Source organism: Saprolegnia diclina (genome assembly GCF_000281045.1).
Source record: "Saprolegnia diclina VS20 unplaced genomic scaffold supercont1.30, whole genome shotgun sequence".
Lineage (NCBI taxonomy): Eukaryota > Oomycota > Saprolegniomycetes > Saprolegniales > Saprolegniaceae > Saprolegnia > Saprolegnia diclina.
In genome coordinates, this window is record NW_008246097.1 from 657,772 (window position 1) to 682,508 (window position 24,737).

The following is a 24,737-nucleotide window of genomic DNA, read 5'->3' on the forward strand; positions in this document are numbered from 1 at the left end:
ACGGCGACGGCTACTACAAGAAGACGCCTGCCCCGGAGCCCACGTCGGAGCCGACGCCCAAGCCGACCCCCAAGCCGACGCCGTACCCGACGACGTACGTCCCGCCGCTCACGCCGCCGCCGCCGTTCATTCCCCCGACGGAGACGAAGTACGGCCCCGCGCCCGCACCGGCGTGTGCGTCGACGTGGAAGCCCAACTCGGCCAAGTACATGGCGTACGTGTGCAGCTCGCTCTATGCGAGTGCGACCAAGTGGGCGTCGAACAACTGCAAGGCGTACTACACGGTGACGCAAGACTACGACGACAAGAGCTTGTACCAGGCGCAGCTCTGCACGTACTGGAGCCAGCGCAGTGTCTTCCGCGTCGTCACCTCGTGCTTCATCGAGGCGCATCTCCGCAACGAGTTCGTCCAAAAGTACGGCAAGGCCGGCCCGGGCCAGTGGTTCTGCAAGTACACCGACTTTGTCAACCAGGTCAAGGAGTGCTACAGCTCGTCGCTCGACTGCTACCCGCTCGGCAAGTCGCTCAACTCGCTCGAGGCGCAAGTCGCGGCGCTCAACCCGCCGTCGACGTCCATGCCGCCGTTCCAGTTCACGGGCGCGTCCATTGCCATGTGTGCGTACTACAACAAGGACCAAGTGTACACGACGGCCCAATAAGCTTGATACGATACCATCATCAACACAAGGCGCACAGACAGCAGCAAACGAGTTGTGGCCTGTGGTGGGTCGTCAAGTATTTAACAAATGTTGATGTTTACCTAGTGCATAAAACCAATTTCAATGTATCAACTCTGAATAGACAGATCCATTAGGAGAGCAACTTCTAGAGCTCTTTGGCATTCGTCGGCAGCGCAAGCGCGCCTTGGAGAATGCTGTCAATGTCCTCCTTCTCAAAGAGGCTCGACGACCGCAGCGCGCAGTCTTCGAGGCGGTCCGTCGCGCGGTCCACGATGCTCGTGAGGAGCGTGTCGTCAAAGCCGAGCTGGTGGGCGTCCGGGATGTTGAAGAGCAAGCCCACTTGCGCAAACCAGAGCGAGAGCGTCGCCGTCTCGTAGCCCGTGACGATGCTGAGCACGTTGTGGACAGCTTCGAGGCGCGCTTTCTATCCGGATACTCTGCAATCAGTTCTGAGGGTAGAAGAAATGGGCCGTACCAGAGCGTCAAAGTGGTGGTCGCCCGCGTTCTCTTCGAGAATCGACTCGTAGCGCTGGAAGACGAGAGGAAGGAACGCGGCGCAGACCTGGAGGTGTGGTGTGTCCGAGAGACCGCCGACGCCGATGCCGACCGAGTGCGCCGCGCCAAAGCCCGTCGCGCTGCTCGCGAGGCTGCTGTAAAAGCTCGCCAAGCTCAGGCGCTCGCGGAATGCCAGGTCGTTGAGGTGCAGCTTGCCATCTACAGTTGGTGGACATTAGTACCGCAGCCATGTACCGATTGTGCGAGGTAGAGATGGCGTAGTCGTACCCTTGAGCGGCGGCGCGAGCGCCTCGGCGGCCGTCCGGATACCATTCAAGCAGATCTCGTCGACCTTGGCGTCGTCGACGTTCATCAAGAACGACTCGATGCACTGCCCGAGCGCCGTGAGCGCGCCCTGCGCGGTCAAGCCCATGGGCACCGACACGGTCAGAATCGGGTCAATGATCACGGCCTACGTCATATCGCTTGACCTTCACTGTCGTCCTGGAGGATGGTGCGTACCTCGGCGACGATCGGCGACTTTGTGAACGTGAGCTTGGCTTCAGCGCCTTCGTCCAGCACCAACGCTTCGTTGGAGACTTCGCTGCCGCAGCCGGCGACCGTCGGCATGATGATGAGCGGCGCCGCGCGATGGGGCAGAGGCAGAGGGCCTTGCGCGAGGTCTTCGGCGTTGCCTTCGTTCGCCATGAGCGCGGCAATCGCACGCGACGTGTCCATGACATTGCCACCGCCAAACGCCACGACGCCGTTGGCGCCGACGCGGCGGGCGTGGTCGCGCCCTTGGTTGATCGAGTCGATCGTGGCGCAGTCGCGCTGCAACGTGAACATGAAAACAGGGATGTTGGCCTTCTGGAGAAGAAACTGAGCGTACTGGGCGCGCTTCTCCGAGCCAGCGTCGCGGTCGCGCACGAGGAGCACCTTAGACATGACCTTGGGTGCGAGCACGGTGAGCTGCTCGGCGGCCTTGCGCCCAAAGATCACGCGGGGCTTCTGCGACGGGTGCAGCGACATGGGAGGCGCATCAAAGGCGAAGCGCGCAGCATCGGCTGCCGACGTGGAGAAGGCGGCGCGAAGCGGCCGCGGTCGCTGGAGGAGCCTCGTCAAGCGGCTCATGCTCGGCGTGTGCAAGGAATTCGAGTGAATTGCATCCACCTCTTCTTCTCGATGTGCAACCCAATAGTATTCATTTTCAAAGGCTTTTGAGAAATGTGCCTGCGAAAACCAATGCGTATCTTTGGATTCAGATTCACAATCAAATCGTCGTGGCCGTGGCAAGCCACGTAGCTTCGAGTCGCGTACTACTATACTAGACTAATGTACTAGAAGCAAAGACTATGCAAACATGGCTAACACTATACAGCTGGAATGTGTGCACAACTTGTCGTTGGCCAGCTAACCCCAAACGCAACGCAACAAACAAAACTACAAGACTTTAAATCACGGGTCGAGGTTCTCGCGCTTGAGCATCTCCTTGCCAATGACGATGCGCTGAATCTGGGACGGCCCACCGTAGATCTGGTAGATCTTGGCATCGCGCATGAGCTTCTCGACTGGGTACTCGGTGTTGAAGCCCGCGCCACCAAAGATCTGAACGGCGTCCGAGGTAACTTGCGCCGCCATGTCCGCCGCAAAGCGCTTCGCCATCGACGCATACATGGTGTTCTTCCGTCCGCAGTCGATCTCGTACGCCGCCTTGTACGTAAGCAGACGCGCAGCTTCAATGTTGGTCGCCATATCGGCGAGCATGTTGGTGATGCTCTGGTGGTGCGCAATCGGTTGGCCCATCGTCTTGCGCTCGAGCGCGTACTTCTTGGCTTCGTCCATCGCCCGTCGCGCGACGCCCACCGCACCGCTCGAGACACCCGGGCGCGTCCGGTCGAACGCCTGCATGGCGATCTTGAAGCCGTAGCCGACAGAGCCCAAGATGTTTTCTTCCGGCACGACCACGTCCTCGAACGTCAAGCCGCGCGTGTCGGAGCAGCGCTGGCCCATATTCACCTCCTTCCGCCCGACGGTGATGCCCGGTGTGTTGGCGTCGACGATGAAGCCCGTAAAGGCCGACCCGGCGCTCGCGCCCGGGTCCGTCTTGGCCATGACAAACATCCAGTCGGCGCCACCGCCGTTGGTGATCCATGACTTGGCGCCGTTGAGGACCCAGCTGTTGCCCTTCTTGACCGCCGTCATTTTGGCCGCCGCGACGTCCGAGCCTGCGCCAGCTTCGGTGACGCAATACGCGGCCCGGCGTGGCGCCTCCAGTAGCCGACCGCAGTACTTGGCGCACTGCTCGTCCGTGCCCGCGATGAGCACGGTCGAAAGCGCGAGGTGGTTGATCTCGATGGCCGTCATCATGCCCGTGCAGCCGTACGCGAGCTCCTCGCTAATGAGGACGCCATCGAGCGTCGACAAGCCGAGGCCGCCGTACTTTTGCGGAATGATACCGTAGCAAAGCCCGAGCTCCCAGACCTTGTCAAAGATCGCGTGCGGATACTCCATTGTCTGGTCGTGGTACTTTTCGACCGGCATCATCTCGTCATGGGCAAACTTGCGCGCGAGGAGCTGGAACTCGCGCTGTGTGTCGGTGAGCTTGAAGCTGAGGCCGTTCGATGTCGACTCGTCGATGCCAGCGTTGGCCGCAAAACCCACGGGCTCGGAACTCATGGAGAAGTGGACGTTGTCGGCGCGGTCGACCATGGCGGCCGCAACCGACTTGGCGCGGGCGCCGAGCGGGCGAAGGAAGCGCGTCGGCGTCGAGAGCATTTTGGTGCAAATGCGAGAATGGACCGAGCGGGCGAGCCCGTTGACGGGGCACGTGGAGCACGTGCCAGCGCTGTGCGTGTCACGATTCGACCAATCAGCGCGCGCGTAGGCACCGCGAGATCAGGCGGCTGTCCGGATGTGGACCGGAGGAGACGTCGGGGGCCGTCAGCGACTTGACCGCGCGATTGCGAGCGTTGGTCCGTGGCGGACTAAGTATCGACTTGATAGTCGACTACGTTGCGTGGTGACGCTCGTCACGTACGCGCTGCCATGCGCAATTAGTTGGTCGCTAGTCGTTGCGTGGACAACTCCTCATACCAGACGACGTGTAACAGGTGCCAAGATGGGTGCGAAGGGCCACACTCGCTCAAGCGTCGTCAGCGGCGGACGCCAACGTCTATGACCAGACCAAAGCAAGTCTTCGGCGAACGCATTGCATCAAATGGTGGCACGACCCGCCGCTGTGCTGCACCGGAACGATACCATAGCTCTAAGAGCTTAGCCCACGCGTCGATATCCTGCTTGTTTATCGTCGATGGCCAAGATGCCAAGACACTTGCACGAATGCTTTTCTTTGGGAGTTGAAGTTGGTCGACCGGTCTGCCATGTGCTTGAAGCTCGCCGTGTCACGTGCCGAGCGATCGTGCCACGCGTGCATTCCGCGTCGCCGGTTGGCCCGCGGAAACGCCAGGAAACCGACAAGTTGTACACATTTACTGTGTATAGGGCCCATCCACTAGTACGTAGAGTGCTGGGGCACGGTCCACCACCGCTCCATGTGCACCAGATTGGAGGTCAAGAGGATCTATTCCTATCAAGTGCTCCACTACTAGAGCCATTAGTCAAACGTCGCGTCATCTTCGTTAATGAGAGAATCGAGCTATGTGAGTGCTATGCATAGTCGCTTTAACCTCCTTTCTCTGTTGCAACAAGCGCTCGACAGAAGCTGCTATTCATTTCAATTGCGAGGTTGCCTCAACTTCCAAGTCAAAAGCTTGAGGTCTATCGCATCGTCCCTCAAACGCTCGACGTTGCTACAAGCGCTCGACGCGAGCTGCTATTCGTTTAAGAGGTTGGGCCAGCATCCATGGCAAATCTGTGGTCGACGTGATGCGACAACTGAGTAAAAATGGTCCTGTTCACGATCTTGTCGATCGGCGACGAACAAGAACATGTGTGGCACGGTGAGAGCACTGGGAGGGAGCTCTTGGCGAGAGACTGGAGCGATATGGCTCCACGGACCGCACACGCGGAGGCACCAAGGAACCATGAGATACTACCAAGCTTTTATGTGCAACAAAAGTGCTATACTGCGCATGCCTACTGCTTCCTTCCCAGGAACCTCGTACGGGTTGCTCTTGGCGGTATCAGGAGTCGTCGGCGCTCAGTTCTTTAGTGATTTTGTTGAGCTCTATCGTATGTCTCGTACGTGTCGATGGCCAGCTTGGACGACGCCGGCGTCGCGAATATTTGCAGCTGCTACTAGTGGCGCGCCACCGTGTCGCCACCAACGTCGACACCACCGCGTCATGCAGCTACATTCCAAGATGCTAGTCTCGTCACAGGTACAGACTACTTTATATTTCTTTACGGCTCCATCGTGGCGCGCGTGAGCATCTCCTTGCCAATGATCATGCGCTGGATCTGCGACGTGCCTTCGTAGATCTGGTAGATCTTGGCATCACGCATGAGCTTCTCGACCGGGTACTCGGTGTTGAAGCCGGCGCCACCAAAGATCTGGACCGCGTCGGCCGCAACCTGGTTGGCCATGTCGCCGGCGAAGCGCTTGGCCATCGACGCATACATGGTGTTCTTCCGGCCGCAGTCGATCTCGTACGCCGCCTTGTACGTGAGCAGACGCGCAGCTTCAATGTTGGTCGCCATGTCGGCGAGCATGAACATGATGCTCTGGTGCATCGCGATCGGCTGGCCCATCGTCTTGCGTTCGAGCGCGTACTTCTTGGCCTCTTCCATCGCACGGCGGGCAAGACCGACAGCGCCAATGGCGACCGGCGGGCGGGTGTGGTCGAACGCCTGCATGGCGATCTTGAAGCCGTAGCCGGGCGTGCCAAGGACGTTCTCTTCCGGGACAACGACGTCTTCGAACGTGATGCCACGCGTGTCCGAGCAGCGCTGGCCGAGGTTGATCTCCTTGCGGCCGCGCGTGATACCGGGCGTGTTGGCATCCACGACGAAGCCCGTGAAGGCCGAGCCGGCCGAGGCCGTCGGGTCCGTCTTGGCAAGGACAAAGTACCAGTCGGCGACACCGCCGTTCGTGATCCACATCTTGGAGCCGTTGATGACCCAGCTGTTGCCCTTCTTGACGGCCGTTGTCTTGGCGGCGGCAACGTCCGAGCCGGCACCCGGTTCCGTCACGCAGTACGCGGCCTGGCGCGGAGCCTCCGTGAGGCGGCCAAAGTACTTGGCGCACTGGGCGTCGTTACCCGCGACGAGCACGGGCGCCAGGGCCAAGTGGTTGGCCTCAATCGCCGTCATCATGCCCGTGCAGCCGTACGCGAGCTCTTCGCCGATGATGCAGCCGTCGAGCGAGCCGAGGCCCATGCCGCCGTACTTTTCCGGAATGTGGCCGTTGACCAAGCCAAGTTCCCACGCCTTGTCGAAGATTTCCTTGGGGTACTCCATCGTCTGGTCGTAGTGCTTCTCCTTCGGGATCATCTCTTCGCGGGCAAACTTGCGCGCAAGGAGCTGGAACTCCTTCTGCGTATCCGTGAGCTTGAAGCTAATGCCATTGAGCTGCGACTCGTCGATGGACGCATGGGCGGCGAAGCCGCGGGCGAAGAGCGCCTTCTTGGCAGCGACGGTAGCGTTGCGGGCCAGCATGGGGAAATTGCAAAGTGTGGACCCCAGAGTTAGATCCCTCAAGTTGACGAAACCCGGTGGATTTTTATTGTACCCGGTTGCCTTTTTATGCATCAGCTTTTATTTGTACTTGGTGTTTCTATGTAGAATTAGCTATTTTGCATAAAAATACGAATTCAACGCGTATTTTATGCTTGGCCACGGCCCGTGTTGATGCATCATGCAATCCAAGCAACTTCAAGGTGCGTGCGGTAAGTGCGTGGGGCAAACAGGTTTGTCCCGTTTTACCCGCCTTTGTCCCATTGACCGGCTTGGCGTTTCGCGAGGAACGAAGGCCGGGGAAGTCGCTCGCTCGCTTACGGGGAACATCAGTCCCTTGCGTCGGGAATTGAAAGCTGCAGCAACAATGGAAGCGTTGATACTGCAAGACATTTATCTACCGTTTCCTTTGCTGCAAAGGCTTTGCCTGTGGCGAAGTGGTTGCTTGAGCTTTCCGGACGACCGATTGTGTGAGGTTAGATTGCAGCTTGAGAACGCAAGACACACCGTAGGCTCTAGGCAACAAAACCAGCGGTGCGACCTTTCCTACCTCTGGCGGCCCGCGCATGAACGACGTCGCAGGTCGTGGCGCGAATCTCCCGAATGGGTGAAACGTGTTGATGGTTTGCTTCTGGGAGAAACCTTGATGGACAGTGGGGCAAACCAATCGCACTCGTCCGGAATAAGATCTCTCGAAGGATTGCGATGGCAGATGCGTCATGGTACCATAGCGCCTGCGTCAGCGTCCGCGCCGCGACGGGCCTCCCGCCGTACTGCCGCCACGTCCTATTGCACTTTGTCTACGAGCACACAACCGCGAAGCGCGTCTTGACCAAGAGCCCGCCAGCGACTGTCCGCCAACAGGGCATGGCCATCTGGACCGACGCCACCGCAGTTGTGCCAACGACGAGCCCGTGCGTCACGATCGAGCTGTGGCACGCGCACCGCGACCACGACCTCTTCCTCGGCTGCGTCGAGGTGGCGCTCACCAAGTCACCGCCGACGCCAGGTATCGCCATGCTGTCTCGTATGCCCACCTCACCCATTTTGGCTTTCAGAAGTGGGACCGGTATGGGTCATGGTCCATGCTGCTCGCTACGAAGGCGTGCCGACGACGGGCATGAGCTTGGAGGTGGTCGTCTCGTACATACAGGCGAGCACTCTGCGCCGGACAAAGCCGGTCGGGCCGGCGCCGAGCGTTGTGGACCCAGCGTTCCGCTTCCGTGTGCCCCACTTGGACATCAACTGGGCCGAGGTTGTCAGCACCAACGTGCAAGAAATCTTCTTCCTCGTACGTACGCGATCGCTCTTTGCGCTGGACGCAAGCAAACCTAGGGCACGACCGACCCACTGCTTGCGCTCCAGAGCACCGTCCTGTACGGCAACACGCTCGCCACCTTGGGTACAAACACACTCCTCTCGCTTGTTGACCGTGCGCTAGACATCGATATCGACAAGGACCATGAAAAAGCCTTCCAAATGTGCCAGTTTGCGGCCCAGTATCTACAAAGTTGCGTCGATTTGCTCACACAGCGCCAAGCGCAGTACGAAGGCGCTCTGACCGACCTCGTCCAGCGACAAGCCGACCTCCGTGACCAGCACCAGGCCAAAGTAAGAGCTAGTGTAGCTTGCGCCTGTACGAGTCCCGTGTGATGTAGAAGCACCTTCTTCACAAGCTACGTAAGCAAGTCGCCGACTGCGACGTGCTTCTCACAGCGTACGATGTCGTGGCCGCCAAGTTACCGCCACCAACCACAACGCCAGCCCCACCTACAGCGACAACAATCGCTCCGTCGATCGCAGTGTCTTTGCCCACTGCTGAGACGATACCGTCACCGCCGTCGGTCGAAAAGTCGACCGACCACGAGTCGCTCAAGGCCACGGCGATGCTCACGACGTACGAAGAACGCATGGAGAAGCTGCGGCTCGCCAAAGAGGCGACGCGGGCCGAGCGCATCGAAGCCGAGAAGCGTCGCCTCTTGCAGACAATGGCCGAACAGGCCAAGCAGCGCGAGTGGCGCGACGCCCTTGCGCTTCAGGACAGCGCGGCCGTGCACATTGCAGCGTGCCGACTCCAAGCGTGGTGCCGACACCTCGCTTTCATAACTCGATACCGGCGCGACCGCCACCAATTCCTTGCCGCGCAGTGCATTCAAGCCAGAGTTCGGCAGCGTCATGCAGCACGTGCTGTCCTTCTACTGCGTCAACGTCGAGCGATCGAAGCGACCCAAATGCACCTGCAGTACGAACACGTCCAGCGGGAGCAAGCTGCGCGTGTAGAGGCGCAGCGCCAAGCCGACATCAAGGCGCTTGAGCCGGTGCTGCTCTTGTGGAACGACCTCCAGCATGCCTTTGCTACCGCCATTGCCAACGGGACGGACGTCTTTGGCTTCTTTGATCGAAAGCGATGCGGCAGCGTGGACCGGGCGTCGTTTCGGCAGCAGCTCGCGCGGCTCGGCTTTGACGTGCCCCGCCCCGTGATACGCCGGTGCGTTCACCCACGCGTGCCAGCGCCCATGGCGATGTGTAGGTTGATCCAGCAGATCCATGCCAAGAACCAATTCAGCTCGTCTCATCTTGGGTTTACTCGGCCGCAGTTCAACACTGCGTTCGAGCTCCAAGATATCGAGCCGCCACCCCCACCGGTTGTCGAGCCGCTTGCCGTCCCGCCGTCATTGCAGGAAGAGCAGGCACCATTGCAGACGACGTCAACTACACCCACAGGCGACATGGACTCGATCGAGCACCTCAGCAGTGTCATCCACGCCCTCCGTGCACGCATTCTCGAGGCCGCGACCGCTCGCCTTGGACATGGCACTTCGCTTTCGTTCGAGGCGATGAAGGCCGCGCTCGCATCGGTCTTCGAGTCGCTCGACACCGAGGCGGGCGGCGACCTGCCTCTCGCCAGCTTCCGCGACGGCTTGCAGTCGGCACTGCACTTGCACTTTGAGGACGACGTGTGGGCGATCGTGGACGCGTGCTTGGACGTGGATGGCAGCGGCTCCATTAGCATTGCCGAGTTCGTCTCGTTTGCGTTCACGTCGCCAACGTCCGAGGAGCTCGGTGTGCTCGGGTATCGGCTCCGCGATGCAATTCTACAGCGGATCAAAGCCGCCCGCAAGGACGCCGGCGGTCTCGAAGCCGCAGTGCAAGCTGTGTTTTACCCGCTGTACAAGCGCGCCACGGACGCCGCACCCGTGGCGGCCTTTTGCCACACGCTCCAGCAGCTGCATCTCGGGTTCTCGCCTCCGCAGCTCTCGCGCCTCGTCATGCGGCTCGATAACGTACGTACGCGCAGTCAGCCGCGTATTGAGGTGTCCTAGGACGGCGACCATACGATATCGCTCGACGAACTCCTGCGCTGGCTCAAGCTTCGGACGGGCCCGAAAGTGGTCGTGGAAGCGACACAACCGCGCCTGAGCATGTCGAGCCTTGTCGTCAAGCAGGTCCGCGATGCGCTCGTATCGGTCGCGCGAGCGCACCACGACGGCAACGTCAAGAGCCTCTTTGAGGCGATGGACGCCAACGGCAGCAAGCAGCTCAACGCGCGTGAGATCCACGCGTTCTTGAGAGAGCATACGCCGCTGCCTCTCTCGGCCATTGACGCCGCGGTGCGGTGCATGGACGTCGGTGGCAACGGCGTCGTCTCCAAGAGCGAGCTCGTCGCGTTTTGCAGCGAAGCGACCGAGACCGAAGAAGTCGGCGTCCTCGCCGAGCAGTGCCGCGCCGCGCTTCTGCACTTGGACGTGCCAGCGCTCCAAGCGTGGTTTGAAGCGTTGGACCCTACGGCGCGCGGCCAAGTGCGCGTCGCGGAGGTCAGGAAGGCGCTCAAGAAGCTCGTCAAGCTCCACGACCATGATTTGGATCTCGTGCTGCAGCGGCTCGACAAGGATAAGAGCGGCGCGATATCGACGGCCGAGATGCTCTCGTGGGTCCACCCGGTCCGGGACATTGAAGTGCTCTTGGCGCTTGTCGAGAGCAATGCATCGCTTCAAGCACTCTCGCTGGAGGCGTTAGTCGCTGCCTTGGACGCCGACGGCAACGGTGCGGTCGGTATCGACGAGCTGCACGCGGGCCTGAACCTATATGGACTTCGGCTCCAGCGCGCCGAGGCCGCGCTGCTGCTCGACGAGTTCGACATTGATAACGACGGCATTCTCACAAAAGGCGAGCTCCAAGCGATGCTGACCAACAGTGCCGGCGATGCGTACAGCAGCGACGAAGACGCCCCAGACGACGCCTATGGCTATGGCGAGGACGGGTTTGACGAGGACTAGCGACGTGTACTACGGACTACCTATGTCCCTTGTTACTACTCGTCAAAATCAAATACGGTGAGAAGACACTGCGGCTGTGCTTTCTTCGGTCGCGCCTTGCGTTCGAGCACGCTGCTCGTGCGCTGCTTTTTGCTGCTGTCAGACGACGCGATCGGCGTCCTGACGGTCGTTGTTGGTGTTCTGGACCGGCGCTTGCTCACTGGTTGCCGCTTGCGTCGCGACCCCAACTCGGTGACGGTGAAGTCCCCAGTGTCGCTTTGCGTGTCCAATAACATAGCCGACGTAGGCGATGGCGTCGGGCGGCGCGCTCCATTGGCTGGTACCTTTGGCGTTCGCCGGCGCTTGTTGGTTCTGGTCGACAGGTCGTCGTCGTCCGACTCGTCGTCCACTTGCAGACGGTGCACTTGGAGCCGAAAGGCATCGGCGGGCGGCGTCAACTGACACGCTGGCGACGGACGCGGTGGTCGCTGTGGCGGTGACGCGCACGGTGGCGGTGACGCGGCGGCGATCTTGGCGTAAATGGCCGCGACGTCGGCGTCGGGTCCGGCCACGGCAGCTTGAATCGCCGATGTCGCCGTCTCGTCGCCCTCGACGCGCTTGAGTTCTGTCTCGACTTGGACACACGTCGCGAGGATCTCGGGCGTGAGCGCGCCAATGTGCGCGTGGAGCTTGGCGAACGCGAGGAGCGAGGCGAGAAGCAGCGTAAACGACTGGTTTGGGAGTGCGTCGCGCACTGCCTTGGCGTCAGTCGGCCGATCCCGCACGAGGCAGCCGAGAAGGAGTGCCATGGACCCGCGCAGGACCACATCCTCGGCCGACTCGGTGCCGTGCTGCGTCAAAAAGGCCATACAGTGGTCGACCAGATGCATTGGATAGCTCCAGACGTCAGCGCGGTTGCGCGCGTCCAGCTCGACGCAGTTGACGAGCGCACTGACAAGCAGAAGCACTTGGTCAAAGTCGGAACGTGGTGCGACGCTGCAGAACGTTCTTGCCAAGGTGCGTGCACCGTGCAGGTTGGCAATGATGGCGCATGCGTCATCGTTCTTGTGCGTCAGGTTGATGACCACACGCAGCGCATAGAGGTACACCTCGGCATTCTCGGTCGTCGGGCTCGCGGCGAGAAGGTCCGTGAAGAGCGCGGGCAGAACGGTCGTGTGCGCCACGAGATGGGCTTGGTTGAGCGGGTCGAGGTAGGACGCTTGGTCGAGCACACGGAGACTGATGCTCGACAGGTTGCGGCGAGCGATAATGTCGAGACCATGCGCTTCCCGAAGCAGCTGCTTTCGACTCTCGATGATGCGAGACGAGGCCGTGGGGGCGGCGGCGCCGAAATGGCCCGCGGCCTTGTCAAGCAGCGTATTGTACAGAATACCAAGCACGATGTCGTACAGCGAGAGGTTTGGTGATGCGCGAAACGAGGGCTCGAGGCGCAGCAGCGCTTGCATGTCGTCAGAGGGCGTGGTCGATGTTCGCTTCGTCGTTGCCGTCTTCTTCTTCTTGACCAACATGCGGGCACGCGGTGTGGTGGCGGCGGTAGGCGACGGCGTCACATCGGCTAGAAGCGTCCAGTGCTTGGCGTCGTCGAGCTGCAAGACATGGAGGACGGTGCGCAGCGCATCCGTTGTCACCGCGTCGGCGTTTTCGCGGTCCAGTGTCACAAAGTAGAGAAAGCCCATCATGCAATAGACGAGCGCATGGTCGCGACTCTCGGGCGCGAGGGTCTCGACGAGGCAAATGCAGTCAGTGAGGCCACCTTGAGCTCGGAGGAGGAAGCGGCCGGTCATCGCCCCGTTGACCGCCGGCCCGGGCGCGAAATGGCTCGAGCACATGGTGGCGAGCGTGTACGCGCTCATGGCGCGGCTCGCGTCGGAGCCACCTTCTTCGAGGCCTTGGAGGAGGTACTCGACCTGCTCGCCGGCGGTCGCGCTGCCGCCATGGTGCTGGAGGTGCGCGGTGGTCTGCATCCCGTATGTACACGCCGAATCACGGATTGGTTGAAAATCGAAACACGAGCGAATCCCCATCCAGGATTCGAAATATACAGCCAATCACAGAGCGTGATCGAGCATTCGAATTTTCCCTCGCTTTCATCGACGGAATCTTCCGGCAGCAGCTACGCTTCCTCGGATCAATCGCTCGAGGTACCGGTATTACATGCAAATCAACTTGGTACGACAGGCCAAGACGCATGGCGCGCTGCTGCGATGGGCTAACGATGGCTAGCGCACCCTCGACGATCGCCAAGGGAAGTGAAAGTACCGTGAAAGCCCGAGTCCCTTCCAGCATCAAGACGCGTCCGTTGCAAGGTTGTAGCTACTCGACCTCGCGACGGCCATGGGGCGCGGCCTTGGCTGGCTGATTGTCGTCTTGTTGCTACGTTGACATGTGGGCGACATGGAGACGCACGCCGTCGGCCTCTTCGCCGTCTACCGCAGCAGGGCTTGCGTTGCGCCGTGCACGGGTTGCATCCCCATCACGCCTTCGTGCTGCATGGTCCTTGGCGTCGGTGACGTCCACGGGCTTCCATGGGCCGACGAGGCTCAAGATCCTGACGTGGCCGCTGGAATCTGGGACATGTGGTGGCGGTCGAAGGAATCGAGTTTGAGAGGCTTGAAGCGGACTTCGATTAAATCTGCGAGGTCGCGACCGATGCGCCGGATACGGGCCCGTTGGCTTGCGTTGGCTACCACGTCCTCCGGATAAACTCCAACCCTACCCACGTGCGTTCGAAATTCGAAATTCTATTTTTGTGTGGTTCTGTCGGGCCCAGTGGCGAATTTGCAGGGACGAACGCAAGCAGCAGCAACATGGCCGACGACAAGAAGTACCAGGACGACGAGCTCCTCGACTACGGCGAGGACGACGAGGTCACGACGACGGCCGAGAAGGCCGCCCCCACGGAGACCAAGAAGTAAGACGCCCATGCATGCGATCGCCGGAAGCTAATCACCTCCAAGGGGCCACTACGTCGGTATCCACAGCGCCGGCTTCAAAGACTTCCTCCTCAAGCCCGAGTGCTTGCGCGCGGTCGTGGACTGTGGCTTTGAGCACCCGTCGGAAGTGCAGCACGAGTGCATTCCCCAGGCCGTGCTTGGCATGGACATCATTTGCCAGGCCAAGTCGGGTATGGGCAAGACCGCCGTCTTTGTGCTCGCGACGCTGCACCAGGTGCGTACTCGCACGTCGTCGCTGCGCGGGACCTAATCTCGCCTTGCAGCTCGAGCCCGTCGCCGAACAGATCAGCGTCATTGTGCTCTGCCACACGCGCGAACTCGCCTTTCAGATTGCCCACGAGTACGAGCGCTTCAGCAAGTACTTGCCGGATGTCAAGACGGCCGTCTTTTACGGCGGTGTCCCGATCGTCCAGAACCGCGAGACGCTCAAGAACACGCCCCCTCACATCCTTGTCGGCACGCCGGGCCGCGTCCTTGGCCTGCTCAAGGAAAAGACCTTGAAGCTCGACAAGGTCAAGCACTTCGTCATGGATGAGTGCGACAAGCTCCTCGACTCTGTTGGTACGCACAACCCGTTCTCTTGAACCGGTTAGCTCAAATTCTCATCGCTAGACATGCGCCGCGATGTCCAGGATATCTTCAAGGCGACGCCCCACGACAAGCAGGTCATGCTCTTCTCGGCCACGCTGAGCAAGGAAGTGCGCCCTGTGTGCCGAAAGTTCTGCCAAGACGTACGTTGCCTTCGCCTTGGCAGGGACAGAGTGCTCATGATGAGGTTTGTGTGATTAGCCCATGGAGATTTACGTCGATGACGAGACCAAGCTCACGCTCCACGGTCTGCAGCAGTACTTCATCAAGCTCCAGGAAGCGGAGAAGAACCGCAAGCTGAACGACTTGCTCGATGCCCTCGAGTTCAACCAGGTTGTCATCTTCGTCTCAAAGAAGAACCGTGCCCGCGAGCTCAACCGCCTCCTCAACGAGTGCAACTTCCCGGCCATCTGCATCACGTCGGACCTGGCCCAGGACGAGCGCATCAAGCGCTACAAGAGCTTCAAGGAGTTCCAAAAGCGTATTCTCGTCACGACCGACTTGTTTGGCCGTGGTATGGATATCGAGCGCGTCAACATCGTCATCAACTACGATTTCCCGAACGACAGCGACCAGTACTTGCACCGTGTCGGTCGCGCCGGCCGCTTCGGCACGAAGGGTCTCTCGATCTCGTTCATCTCGTCGAACGAGGACTCGGACATGCTGGCCAAGGTCCAGTCGCGCTTCGAAGTCAACATCCCCGAGCTGCCGGACCAGATCGACATCTCGACCTACATGAGTACATAGGCATCCCACGAGTCCGAGCTCGCTTGCGGCGCCGCTTAATTTGATAATACCAGCTTGGCTTGAGAACGGCGACTCCTCTGCGACCATCCGACCGCGACTAGACCCTCCTCCTTATTTTGAACCAATATAAATATTCCTCTTCCTCTCCCGTCTTGCGTTCTCTGTCTAGGCGCTCGTTTTAGCCCATGTCTGAGGCGTAGACTTACCGCCTTGTTGCCTCCATGTCCTCAAGCCCAGCCCCTCTAAGCGCACCCTGCTACGAGTAGGTGCCATGTCAAATTGCTGGCGATCTGCGGCAAGAGCTGCGGGAAGATCGCCAGCATGTTGACGCAACAGTGGGCACGTTCATGACCGCCCAAGCTACAGGCGCCAACTACTCCTCTGCGCGCGCGTATCTTGCGGAAGGCGCTGCATACACGGGCTCGCCGCATTGTCACGCGTGCTGCCATAGACCCGCATGGCCGCCGATGTCGTCGCCGCCCGAGGAATAGCCGCCAACAATGCGCTGCAGGCTCTAGGCTCTAGCCGATCATCCCGTGCAAAATACAAAAGCTTGATGGTGCTGTTTCGCCCGGTCCGCACGCTCCGGCCGGTCGGCGTCGCTCGCTTGACGGGCTACACCAAGGTCGACGACGCGGCCTTCCAGGGCCTCAGCTTCAAGCTCAACGACACGCAGCGCGAGGTGCAGCTCCTCGCACGCAAGTTTGCCGCCGACGAGATGATCCCGGTCGCCGCCGAGCTCGACCGCACGATGGCGTTTCCGCACGCGATCTTTGCCAAGGCCCACGAACTCGGCCTCCTCAACGTGCACGTGCCGGAGAAGTATGGCGGCCTCGGCCTCGGCGCGCTCGACGGCGTCGTCATTGGCGAAGAGCTTTCGTACGGCTGCTCGGGCATGACGGCGGCCATCGAGGTCAACAACGTGGCGGCGGCGCCCCTGCTTCTCGCGGGCACCGAGACGCAGTGCGCCAAATACCTCGGACGACTCGTGGAAGCTCCTCGCCCGGCGTCGTACTGCGTCACCGAGGCCGGCGCGGGCTCGGACGTCGCGGCGACCACCACGTCGGCCGTCAAGGTCGGCAACGACTATGTCCTCAATGGCTCCAAGATGTGGATCACGAACGGGGGATATGCCGACTGGTTCTTTGTCCTCGCCAAGACGGACCCGACGGCGTCGTCTGGCTCGGCGTTTACAGGCTTCATCGTCGACGGCGACTCGGTTGGCATCACGCGTGGTAAGAAGGAGATCAACATGGGCCAGCGCTGCTCGGACACGCGCAGCATTCACTTTGAAAACGTCGTCGTCCCGAGCGAGAACGTCCTCGGGGCGCCCGGGTACGGCTTCAAGATCGCCATGCAGGCTTTTGACCGGACGCGACCGCCGGTCGCCATTGGCGCTGTCGGTCTTGCCCGCCGTGCGATGGAAGAGGCCAAGAAGTATGCGCTCGAACGCAAGACGATGGGCCAGCCGATCGCGATGCACCAGAGCATCATGTTCATGCTGGCCGACATGGCGACCAACATTGAAGCTGCGCGTCTGCTCACGTACAAGGCAGCGTACGAGGTCGACTGCGGCCGGAAGAACACCATGTATGCGTCGATGGCCAAGCGCTTTGCTGGCGACATGGTCTACCAAGCCACGTTGGACGCGATCCAGATCTTTGGTGGCGCCGGCTTCAACACCGAGTACCCGGTCGAGAAGCTCATGCGCGATGCCAAAATCTACCAAATCTACGAAGGCACGTCGCAGATCCAGCGGCTCTTGATCGGCAAGGAGATGCTGTCCCGCGCGAGCCTGGCGCCAGAGTAACACGCTGCAAGAGAAAGCGCGATAGCAGGTATATTCACAGCGTCTTAGGCGTCGTGCTTGGCCTTCTTGGTCGGTCGCGAGATCGCGCGCATGCCCGCCATCTTGGTCGTGTACTTGTCGTTCATCCTATAAGCAGCAATAAGATCGATGCAATAAGAGATCAATCGCGTACTGGTCGGTGCGCTTGAGCGGGTTCAAATAGTCGGTCGTATCTTGGTCGACCAAGTGCGTGTACTTGGTGCTAGCCACATCGTATGTCAACAAACGAGTACGACCGAAGTACTGTACCGGCCGGCCTTGCCAAAGTTCTTGACTTGCAGCACCTTGGGCATGACCTCGTAGTTGTGACGATCTTCGAGCGTCGGCGCGTCGGCTTCGCGCTTTCGCACGTCCGCCGGGTCGCGCGCCAAGCTCTTGTCGTCCATATAGAACGCGCCCTTATGGTAGTACTTCTGCATGAACTTCCACTTGGCCTTCTCTTCGTCGTCCTTGAGCTTGCCGGACGCGCTATCGACAAATTGTCGGATTGCTGCTGTAGCCAGAGAACGCACCGGTCTTCGGCCTCGCGCTCTTCGTCCGTGAGATTGCGCCGGCGCAGCGTCTCTGCAATCTCTCGCTCGCGCTCTTCTCGTTCGTCCTTGTCGCGCTTGAGCCGGCGCATCTCGCGAAGCTCCCACTTCTGTCGCTCCTTCTCCGGGTCGACGTTGTCCGTGTCGTCCGGCATGTCGTCAATGTCGGTGGTCTCGTCGGTCGTGAGCTCCTGCTCGCGCTGGAGGACTTCGGCCACGAGCTTCCGTGACTCGGACTTGCGCTCGACCATCTACGCACAATGCTTTGTATGCTTGCAGGTGGAGAGGTGTGTGTACCTTGGCAGCTTTTTCTTCATCCTTCTTCTCTTGCAGCGCGAGCTTTTCTTCTTGGGCGCGGATCGTGTCGCGCGCAGCCTTGGGCACGAAGACGGGCTTGAGCATCTGCTCGTCCTCGGACGTGTCCGTGTCTGTCTCCCACTCGGATGACGACTCGTGCTCGGACGCCGTGTCGTGGGCGTCGAGCGCAACGTCGCGGCGCGGCGCCGTGGGTAGTGGCAACGCCATCGCATTGGCCTCGGGCGCCGCCTTTTGCTGTGCGAGGGCCTTGGCACGCAGCCGTGCGCGCCGGTCGTCTTCGGCGTCGCTTTCGTCCGAGTCCGAGTCGAGCAGCGGCGCGGCTTTCTGGAAAGTGCTGGACGGCGCCGCTCGGGGCGCGGGCGCCACCGCCTTGACGACCGTCGCTGCGATCTTCCTACGTTCGGGCTTGGCGATCTGCAGTGCCTTGGGTGCTGGTCGCGCGGGCCCGCTTCTGCGGAGAAAGTCACCAGCCCGGCCTTCGTCTTCCATGAGCTCGCCCAGCGCGTGCTCGGGCACATGGCCAGCCCGATGACGCAGGACCTTCTTGGAGGTGTCGAGCTTGGGCTTGGGCGCCTCGTACGTGTCGGTGACCTCGTTCATACGCGTGTGCTTGAGCGAGATGACATCGCCGGGCTCATCGTCGGGCAGCAAGAGCCCGAGGTCCTTCTTCCCAAACGTGTTCATCGCGCTGTGAATGGAGTGTTACGATTCGGCAGATGCCACAATTAAATAGGACCCGCCAGCACCATTCAGCGTACTGCCTCGAAGCGACCACTGCGTTGCAGTTCCTCCTGCGAGGCTTCTAATCTAGGGTCTTGTACATGCATGGTGTCTCTGTTGATGGAGCTTGAAAGCCACAGCGGGCATGCAACGACATGTTGTGCAGATCGGCCGTTAAATTCGGCACAGACTGCCAAGTTGTGGGCTTGAAGTCTCTGGGACTTGATACCTTGCCTGATATGGTATCGCAGTATATCGAGTCTCAAAGGTGACAAAGATACCGCTGGCAGCTCATGTTTTGTGGGCGCACCAACCGGCCAACCACCAAGTACTGTAGCCTCCGCCATGCTCGACCTGCACCTCCGCCACGACGCGCTGCTGTCATACTCGGTTCTAATCATCATGGAGATCGCGCGGCTCATCGCCTGCCTCACTGTCGTCGACCAGCGTGCGACGCTCCAGCTCAAGCTCTCGCGCATGTGATGGTCATGTCGCCTCGCTGCTGCCGATGCACTGCAATGCAACCGCGATAATTTACAGCTCTTGCACCCTTTGGCTGGCATTCCCTAAATAGCGTCGGCCCTTGCCTGCCAATGCCACGGCAACCCGCAGCCCAACCAAGTGCATGTCCTGATGCAGCCGCAGTCACGACAGCCTGCAGGGATAAGGAGGACGTGGCGAAATGCACGACGTACGAGGCAGAACGAACACCGCTTCTTTTGCGCCGTCGACTTGGACCAACTTCAAGTGCGCCATGTCTTTGGACCGTGAGAACTCCATACTGGTCATACAGGCGCCGCAAGTTAGATGCACGCAACTTTGGAGCGCTCTATGGAGCATGTGCACGCACCGAGCGTACCCCACACTCTGCCAGTTTTATTTCCCTTCCCTGGCTGGCACTCGTGGTAGCCAGCTTCGTGACGGCAAGGAGGCAACGCCGTCGTGCTCCACCCCTTGACTTGGTGGGCCGTTTACGGCGAGCTCTCTTGAACCGTTGATAACGAGCTCTCTGGTCCATCGCACAAGACGCCTTATGGGGCGCTGCCTCTCCGACCGCATTACGTTTGATGTTGCACGCGTCGACAACACGCCCCTCTCGCGACACGAGTTGCCACCTGCTGCTGTCGGCGCTAACGTCATCGAAGACTATGTGTGCCAAGCAGATATCGACAACACACTCCGCTCCAATCAAAGAGTATTCTCTACTCGTGCTCATCTTGAGACTCTCGCAGCCCGATCTTGTTCCTGTCACCACTCGGGCTGCCAGCAACTTTCACAACTTTGGCTGCCACAAGTTGGCTGCCGATCGCGAACTGTGAGCAGGTATCCTCGTGTAGATGCAATCGAACGGGCACTGCGGTAGCAACACCAGACAATACGACGACGATATCGAGGTGATGCGTCCCGACCAGGATGCGCAAGAGAAGGGCCATGATGCAGGAAGGAGGGTCAACTGTCAAAATTGCGTGCGACTAGCCATTGTTGTCCCAAGCCACCACGGATCTTGGTATAAAATGCGAGAGGTTTGCAGCGTGAGGTTAAAGGCTGGCGTCGCATTTCGAGTTTGCGGCACGATGGCAGAGTCCAAGTCGGAAGGGATCCCGTACATTGGGTCCCGCATTAGCTTGATCTCCAAGACAGATATCCGCTATGAAGGCCTCCTCTTCAACATTGACACGCGCCAGAGCATGGTCGCGCTCCAGAACGTGCGCTCCTTCGGCACGGAAGGGCGCCGGCCCGACCACATCCCGCCGTCGGACACGGTCCTGCAGTACGCTACATTCAAGGCGTCCGAGATCAAGGATCTCCATGTATGCGAAGCAGCAGCGCCGCCGCCGCCGCCTATGATGCCGCCCCACGCCATGCCGCCGGCCCCTGCCATGCACTACCAGCCGCCGCCGCCCCTTCCGCGACAGCCCGAAGTCGCGCAGCCCACGGCTGCTCGCCCGACGTCGCCAACGAACGCTTATGCAGCTCCGACCATCTCCTCGACCCTCCTCACCCCGGGTGCCATGTCGACGGCTTACTCGGTTGCGGCCCAACAGGTCCAGCAACAGCAGCAGAAGCAGCACCAACAGCAGCACGCGCCCTCCCCGCGACAGCCCGAACGTCAGGACCAAGGTGCTCAGAACGGTGGCAACCGTACGATCCCTGGTATGGGCGGCCATCTCTTGAAGCGCAAGGAGCGTCGCGTTGGCGCCGACACGGGCATGACGGACAGCGAGATTGCGGCCGAGTTTGACTTTGCCGTCGGCCTCACGGATTTCAACAAGGAAGACGAGTACAGCAAGATGAGCATGACGAACGCGGAGGCTGTGCGCCCCGTCATCAAGGTACTTGATATCGATACCACGGCGATGACCCGCTAAGACCATGCAATAGGGCTCGTACCAAAAGTCGTCGTTCTTTGACACGATCTCGTGCGACGCACTCGACCGACTGGAAGGCGTCAACGGCCGCCTCCGCGCCCACGAAGAGCGCAAGCTCAACACGGAGACGTTTGGTGCCGTCGGCCTCAACAACCGCCGCGGCTACCGTGGCAACCGCAACAACGGCAACGGCAACGGCAACGGCAACGGCGGGGGCAACCGGAACCGCAACGGAGGCAACGGCTACCCCACCGACCCGCGCAACTACGGCACCAGCAACGGCAACAGCAACGGCAGTGGCAACCGCGATGGCAATCGCGATGGTAACGGCAACAGTAACCGGAACCGGAACCGCAACAACGGCGGCACCGGCGGCAACGGCAGCACCGGCGGCAACGGCCGGGGACGCAACCAGAACAACGGCGGTCGTCAGCCCATGTACCAGCCCCGCGACCAGCAAGCATGAAGGAATCGCATAGAAGCAGCCAACCAGAAGCGATACGTATGACTAATACAACGTGTTGCTCTGGCTCACATGACTCTGCTCTCGTGCGACGCTGGAAACCCAAGTGTATGCTTTCCACGAGTACCGACAGCTTCTCCAGTACACTGCCCGATGCATGCCACCGCGCGATCTACATGCCTTGTGCATGGGCCGTCGCAGTCGGTACCCAGTCCTACTTTCCGGCTGACAACGCCCAAGCCTGCGCCGTTTGTGGCGATCTCGAGGCTTACTGAAGCCACCTTCGCTGCATGAGTTTGGGTCGTCGACGACCGCTCGTTGATGCCGGAGCTTCCCAACGACGCTACGTGCGTTCTCTTTTGAAGTTGACCGTGATGATCCAACGGTATCGCCCATGAGGCGGTGCCATGATGTGGCCGATTCTAACGCGCCTGCGTGCTCCACACCGCCAGCTCACATCATCTGGCTCGCCCGCACCGGTTGAGGCTTTCGCCCTGAGGCGCCTGTCGTGAGCAGTTTGACTTTGTGGCACCTTGCTGCTGACCTTCACATGATCAAGGACATGCGAACAGTGATGCCCTTGCCTCCTCAACGACTGGCTCCGGAACCACACGCCACTCCGGTACGTCCTTCCAACGCGCCGCGTTCACAAAGACCCAACTCACTGCTGCACCGGCAGTTGCCCACGTCCAATCCCGTACAGGATCCGTCCAGTGGATCTTCCGATTCCATTTACTTCAACGTTAGAACGAGGGTCACTCCTTAGAGGCTGCCAGGGGCGTCCTTTCTTTGTACTTAAAAGTCTCCTGCCGAGGACTCCGTGGAGCGGGTTGGACCGACAAGCAACGAGTGGGAGCGATTGATCTGGTCGAGTTCAAGTGCAACGTCGCAGCGACAGCCACTTTGTATGAACCGACGTCGGCTACACAACGAACTGTAGTAATCGGTTGAGTCAGGTTGTGATGAATATACTTGCGGTTTGTATCCGCATACAAACCGCGAGAAATGTTCGTGATCACACGATGTGGCCACAGCCATCTGACTGCAAGTGGTGCTACCTGCATCGTCCAGGCAACGCTGCATGCGTAACGAGGCTCGTACGCTCATCAACGACAGCTACAGTATCAACGGCAGTGGATGGGACCCGCGCTTCCGATGCAAGCGGGTCACTCGGAAGGAGTTGTTGAGCGATATACGCCAGAGCGGCGGGCGTTGGCCAGGATTCGATCCGTCCACTCTACACTGGCTACTTTACGTGACAGCACAAGCGCGGCCGACAAGACTGGGTCACTGTAAGCAGCACGAAGATTCTTGGTTCCCGGAGCCGATGCCGACGCGGGCCCTTCGCGGTTGGAGAGTTTGGAAGCTCAAACCTGTCGCCAACGCATTACGCGAGGTGCCACTGCCACGTGGTAGGAATTCACTGCGGATGGGGCATGCAAGCGAACAGAGACGAACAGATCCGCCTCGTGACGCGCCGGAACCTGTGTCCAATCGCCATGCACCAGCAGGCATCTCTCACCAAACGGAGCTCCGAACGCAAGTCAGAATCGCTGGTTGCACTGGCCCGATCGGTGGCTTGACATCGCCGTCCGAGTGTGTATATCTACTGTCCATCCACCCGCGTGGTGGCATCAGCGCGTCCGCACGCTGGGGCCAGTGTGGCGCCCATAATTCGTGGACACTGGAAGAACGTAGGTAACACACATCTGGTTCACTGGCTCCAACTGAACCATGGCCGCGATCCTAGACTTGGCAGCCGAAGAAGACCGGCGACGCATGTCCACGAACTTGATTCCTTGGCCAAGAAGGGGCTCAAACTTTTTCACCTCGCCTCATTGGTCCACTTGTGATCGGCTGTCCAGCGGACGAATGAATGATGGTGGCACCACGTGGCGTATGTCCATGGCCCCCCAAAGGACGGTAATCGCGGCGTCACCCATCTGGGAGGCCGAGTGCATACTACAGATAGCTCGATGGCACCGATCATTCTTCATTCACAAAGTTGCGACGACAAGCCCACATCCACAACACCATGTCGGTACCGACCAATGTCTGCTGCTTTCTCGAGTGCACCAAGCCCGCACTGCCCAACGCCACCAAGTGCGCATCCCATAAGAACAAGATCAAGTGCTCGATCGAGGGCTGCATGAACCAAGTGTACGCCCGATACCTCTGCGTCCGCCACGGCGGCAAGAAGCAGTGCCAGATCCCCGGCTGCCACGAGTTTGCACGCGGCGGCCCGCACTGTGTGATCCATGGCGGTGTCATTGTCAAGCGCTTCTGCACCGAGCCCGGCTGCAGCCGCCAAGCCCACGCGCGCTACAAGTGCGTCCGGCACGGTGGCGGCCGCACCTGCCGAGAGAAAGGCTGCGACCTTCACGCGCGCTCGAGCGGTTTTTGCCACCGGCACACGCAGCGCAAGACGCGCGACGTGATCAAGCAAGAGCCCCAAGCCGACACCAATGGCGGCTTCGCGAGCTTCCTGGACACGACGCTGTTGGAGACCATTGCGTGGAGCCAGACATTCGTCGTATCGACGACGGACGAGACGCTGGACCACTCGATCTTGAGCCTCCTCTGCGACTCGCTGGCGAGCCCGAAGGCGCAAGCGTGCTTGTCGGTCCCGAGTCCCGTCAAAGTATCGTCAACACTCTTGTTTGAGCAAGCCATTTAGACGATAGCAATAGTTTAGTTAGTTGAATTAGTTTAGTTTATTGGAAGCAATCCTATACACGTGTATCTTCCAGTCGCGGGTTGCAATGGCTGGCGCAACAAGTTTGTGGCGAGGATGGAGTAGCTGCGTCGACAAACAGCGGCAGTGGCCAGAGAACCAAGCGCCGCCAAATTAATGACCAAGCGCCGCCAAAAATGTACAAGAAAAGGGAGAAAACAGCAGCGAATGGTCGTCGTCGTCGGACTCGAAACCGAGTGATAATGGAATGTTCTACTAATCTGGTCACGTGGATCAATTTTCTGGTAATACTCGTTTCTTTCAGCTCGCCAGAGAGGGGCGAAGAGTACCACACTTGGAACCAGACGCGCTGCACACACTGCGCTCGGCGCAGAACGCGCGTGCGCTACCGCGAGATGTTCTACTGTGAAAGTGG

The 24,737-nt window shown here is 60.0% G+C and overlaps 11 protein-coding genes across 11 annotated transcripts; 6 read left to right on the forward strand and 5 right to left on the reverse strand.

Moving 5' to 3' along the window:
* Window positions 1-209: 209 nt before the first annotated feature.
* On the forward strand, window positions 210-659 carry SDRG_09598 (hypothetical protein; the record flags this gene model as incomplete). The annotated part of the gene is made up of 1 exon (XM_008615543.1): window positions 210-659. The coding sequence occupies one exon, from the start codon at window positions 210-212 to the stop codon at window positions 657-659; it is 450 nt and encodes a 149-aa protein (XP_008613765.1).
* A 29-nt stretch (window positions 660-688) lies between these two features.
* On the reverse strand, window positions 689-2,349 carry SDRG_09599 (hypothetical protein). The gene is made up of 4 exons (XM_008615544.1): window positions 1,698-2,349; window positions 1,464-1,647; window positions 1,156-1,394; window positions 689-1,104 (listed from the first exon to the last, which is right to left on the reverse strand). Exons 1-4 carry the CDS (start codon window positions 2,307-2,309, stop codon window positions 826-828), a joined length of 1,314 nt encoding a protein of 437 aa, XP_008613766.1. The 5' UTR covers window positions 2,310-2,349; the 3' UTR covers window positions 689-825.
* Window positions 2,350-2,362: 13 nt separating this feature from the next.
* On the reverse strand, window positions 2,363-3,963 carry SDRG_09600 (acyl-CoA dehydrogenase). Its single transcript, XM_008615545.1, has one exon. The coding sequence runs from the start codon at window positions 3,951-3,953 to the stop codon at window positions 2,634-2,636; it is 1,320 nt and encodes a 439-aa protein (XP_008613767.1). The 5' UTR covers window positions 3,954-3,963; the 3' UTR covers window positions 2,363-2,633.
* Window positions 3,964-5,504: 1,541 nt separating this feature from the next.
* Window positions 5,505-6,802, reverse strand: SDRG_09601 (acyl-CoA dehydrogenase). The gene has a single exon (XM_008615546.1). The coding sequence runs from the start codon at window positions 6,792-6,794 to the stop codon at window positions 5,541-5,543; it is 1,254 nt and encodes a 417-aa protein (XP_008613768.1). The 5' UTR covers window positions 6,795-6,802; the 3' UTR covers window positions 5,505-5,540.
* A 678-nt stretch (window positions 6,803-7,480) lies between these two features.
* Window positions 7,481-11,158, forward strand: SDRG_09602 (hypothetical protein). The gene is made up of 7 exons (XM_008615547.1): window positions 7,481-7,821; window positions 7,871-8,103; window positions 8,148-8,214; window positions 8,254-8,423; window positions 8,471-9,300; window positions 9,343-10,096; window positions 10,136-11,158. Exons 1-7 carry the CDS (start codon window positions 7,518-7,520, stop codon window positions 11,087-11,089), a joined length of 3,312 nt encoding a protein of 1,103 aa, XP_008613769.1. The 5' UTR covers window positions 7,481-7,517; the 3' UTR covers window positions 11,090-11,158.
* On the reverse strand, window positions 11,125-13,053 carry SDRG_09603 (hypothetical protein; the record flags this gene model as incomplete). The annotated part of the gene is made up of 1 exon (XM_008615548.1): window positions 11,125-13,053. One exon carries the CDS (start codon window positions 13,051-13,053, stop codon window positions 11,125-11,127), a length of 1,929 nt encoding a protein of 642 aa, XP_008613770.1.
* An 809-nt stretch (window positions 13,054-13,862) lies between these two features.
* Window positions 13,863-15,526, forward strand: SDRG_09604 (DEAD-box ATP-dependent RNA helicase 15). Its single transcript, XM_008615549.1, has 5 exons — window positions 13,863-14,000; window positions 14,047-14,257; window positions 14,307-14,604; window positions 14,656-14,774; window positions 14,833-15,526. The coding sequence occupies exons 1-5, from the start codon at window positions 13,897-13,899 to the stop codon at window positions 15,376-15,378; spliced, it is 1,278 nt and encodes a 425-aa protein (XP_008613771.1). The 5' UTR covers window positions 13,863-13,896; the 3' UTR covers window positions 15,379-15,526.
* A 309-nt stretch (window positions 15,527-15,835) lies between these two features.
* On the forward strand, window positions 15,836-17,188 carry SDRG_09605 (acyl-CoA dehydrogenase; the record flags this gene model as incomplete). Its single annotated transcript, XM_008615550.1, has 1 exon — window positions 15,836-17,188. One exon carries the CDS (start codon window positions 15,836-15,838, stop codon window positions 17,186-17,188), a length of 1,353 nt encoding a protein of 450 aa, XP_008613772.1.
* Window positions 17,189-17,193: 5 nt separating this feature from the next.
* SDRG_09606 (hypothetical protein) lies at window positions 17,194-18,789 on the reverse strand. The gene is made up of 5 exons (XM_008615551.1): window positions 18,055-18,789; window positions 17,740-18,008; window positions 17,477-17,695; window positions 17,361-17,429; window positions 17,194-17,314 (listed from the first exon to the last, which is right to left on the reverse strand). The coding sequence occupies exons 1-5, from the start codon at window positions 18,757-18,759 to the stop codon at window positions 17,233-17,235; spliced, it is 1,344 nt and encodes a 447-aa protein (XP_008613773.1). The 5' UTR covers window positions 18,760-18,789; the 3' UTR covers window positions 17,194-17,232.
* A 1,501-nt stretch (window positions 18,790-20,290) lies between these two features.
* Window positions 20,291-21,733, forward strand: SDRG_09607 (hypothetical protein). Its single transcript, XM_008615552.1, has 2 exons — window positions 20,291-21,128; window positions 21,178-21,733. The coding sequence occupies exons 1-2, from the start codon at window positions 20,310-20,312 to the stop codon at window positions 21,628-21,630; spliced, it is 1,272 nt and encodes a 423-aa protein (XP_008613774.1). The 5' UTR covers window positions 20,291-20,309; the 3' UTR covers window positions 21,631-21,733.
* A 1,874-nt stretch (window positions 21,734-23,607) lies between these two features.
* On the forward strand, window positions 23,608-24,376 carry SDRG_09608 (hypothetical protein). Its single transcript, XM_008615553.1, has one exon. It carries the CDS (start codon window positions 23,663-23,665, stop codon window positions 24,302-24,304), a length of 642 nt encoding a protein of 213 aa, XP_008613775.1. The 5' UTR covers window positions 23,608-23,662; the 3' UTR covers window positions 24,305-24,376.
* The last annotated feature ends 361 nt before the right edge of the window (window positions 24,377-24,737 follow it).

Excerpts from the sequence above, each read along its gene's own strand:
- SDRG_09599 (XM_008615544.1), bottom strand. The coding sequence starts at position 2,309 with ATGAGCCGCTTGACGAGGCTCCTCCAGCGACCGCGGCCGCTTCGCGCC. Across the intron at positions 1,648-1,697 it reads AGTCGCCGATCGTCGCCGAG|GCCGTGATCATTGACCCGAT; the intron begins GTACGCACCATC and ends GATATGACGTAG. Across the intron at positions 1,395-1,463 it reads GCTCGCGCCGCCGCTCAAGG|ATGGCAAGCTGCACCTCAAC; the intron begins GTACGACTACGC and ends CACCAACTGTAG.
- SDRG_09600 (XM_008615545.1), bottom strand. The coding sequence starts at position 3,953 with ATGCTCTCGACGCCGACGCGCTTCCTTCGCCCGCTCGGCGCCCGCGCC.
- SDRG_09601 (XM_008615546.1), bottom strand. The coding sequence starts at position 6,794 with ATGCTGGCCCGCAACGCTACCGTCGCTGCCAAGAAGGCGCTCTTCGCC.
- SDRG_09602 (XM_008615547.1), top strand. The coding sequence starts at position 7,518 with ATGGCAGATGCGTCATGGTACCATAGCGCCTGCGTCAGCGTCCGCGCC. Across the intron at positions 7,822-7,870 it reads CAAGTCACCGCCGACGCCAG|AAGTGGGACCGGTATGGGTC; the intron begins GTATCGCCATGC and ends TTTGGCTTTCAG. Across the intron at positions 8,424-8,470 it reads GTGACCAGCACCAGGCCAAA|AAGCACCTTCTTCACAAGCT; the intron begins GTAAGAGCTAGT and ends CGTGTGATGTAG.
- SDRG_09604 (XM_008615549.1), top strand. The coding sequence starts at position 13,897 with ATGGCCGACGACAAGAAGTACCAGGACGACGAGCTCCTCGACTACGGC. Across the intron at positions 14,258-14,306 it reads TGCTCGCGACGCTGCACCAG|CTCGAGCCCGTCGCCGAACA; the intron begins GTGCGTACTCGC and ends CTCGCCTTGCAG. Across the intron at positions 14,605-14,655 it reads CAAGCTCCTCGACTCTGTTG|ACATGCGCCGCGATGTCCAG; the intron begins GTACGCACAACC and ends TCTCATCGCTAG.
- SDRG_09606 (XM_008615551.1), bottom strand. The coding sequence starts at position 18,759 with ATGAACACGTTTGGGAAGAAGGACCTCGGGCTCTTGCTGCCCGACGAT. Across the intron at positions 17,430-17,476 it reads AACTTTGGCAAGGCCGGCCG|CACCAAGTACACGCACTTGG; the intron begins GTACAGTACTTC and ends CGATGTGGCTAG. Across the intron at positions 17,315-17,360 it reads CCGCTCAAGCGCACCGACCA|GATGAACGACAAGTACACGA; the intron begins GTACGCGATTGA and ends TGCTGCTTATAG.
- SDRG_09607 (XM_008615552.1), top strand. The coding sequence starts at position 20,310 with ATGCGAGAGGTTTGCAGCGTGAGGTTAAAGGCTGGCGTCGCATTTCGA. Across the intron at positions 21,129-21,177 it reads CTGTGCGCCCCGTCATCAAG|GGCTCGTACCAAAAGTCGTC; the intron begins GTACTTGATATC and ends ACCATGCAATAG.
- SDRG_09608 (XM_008615553.1), top strand. The coding sequence starts at position 23,663 with ATGTCGGTACCGACCAATGTCTGCTGCTTTCTCGAGTGCACCAAGCCC.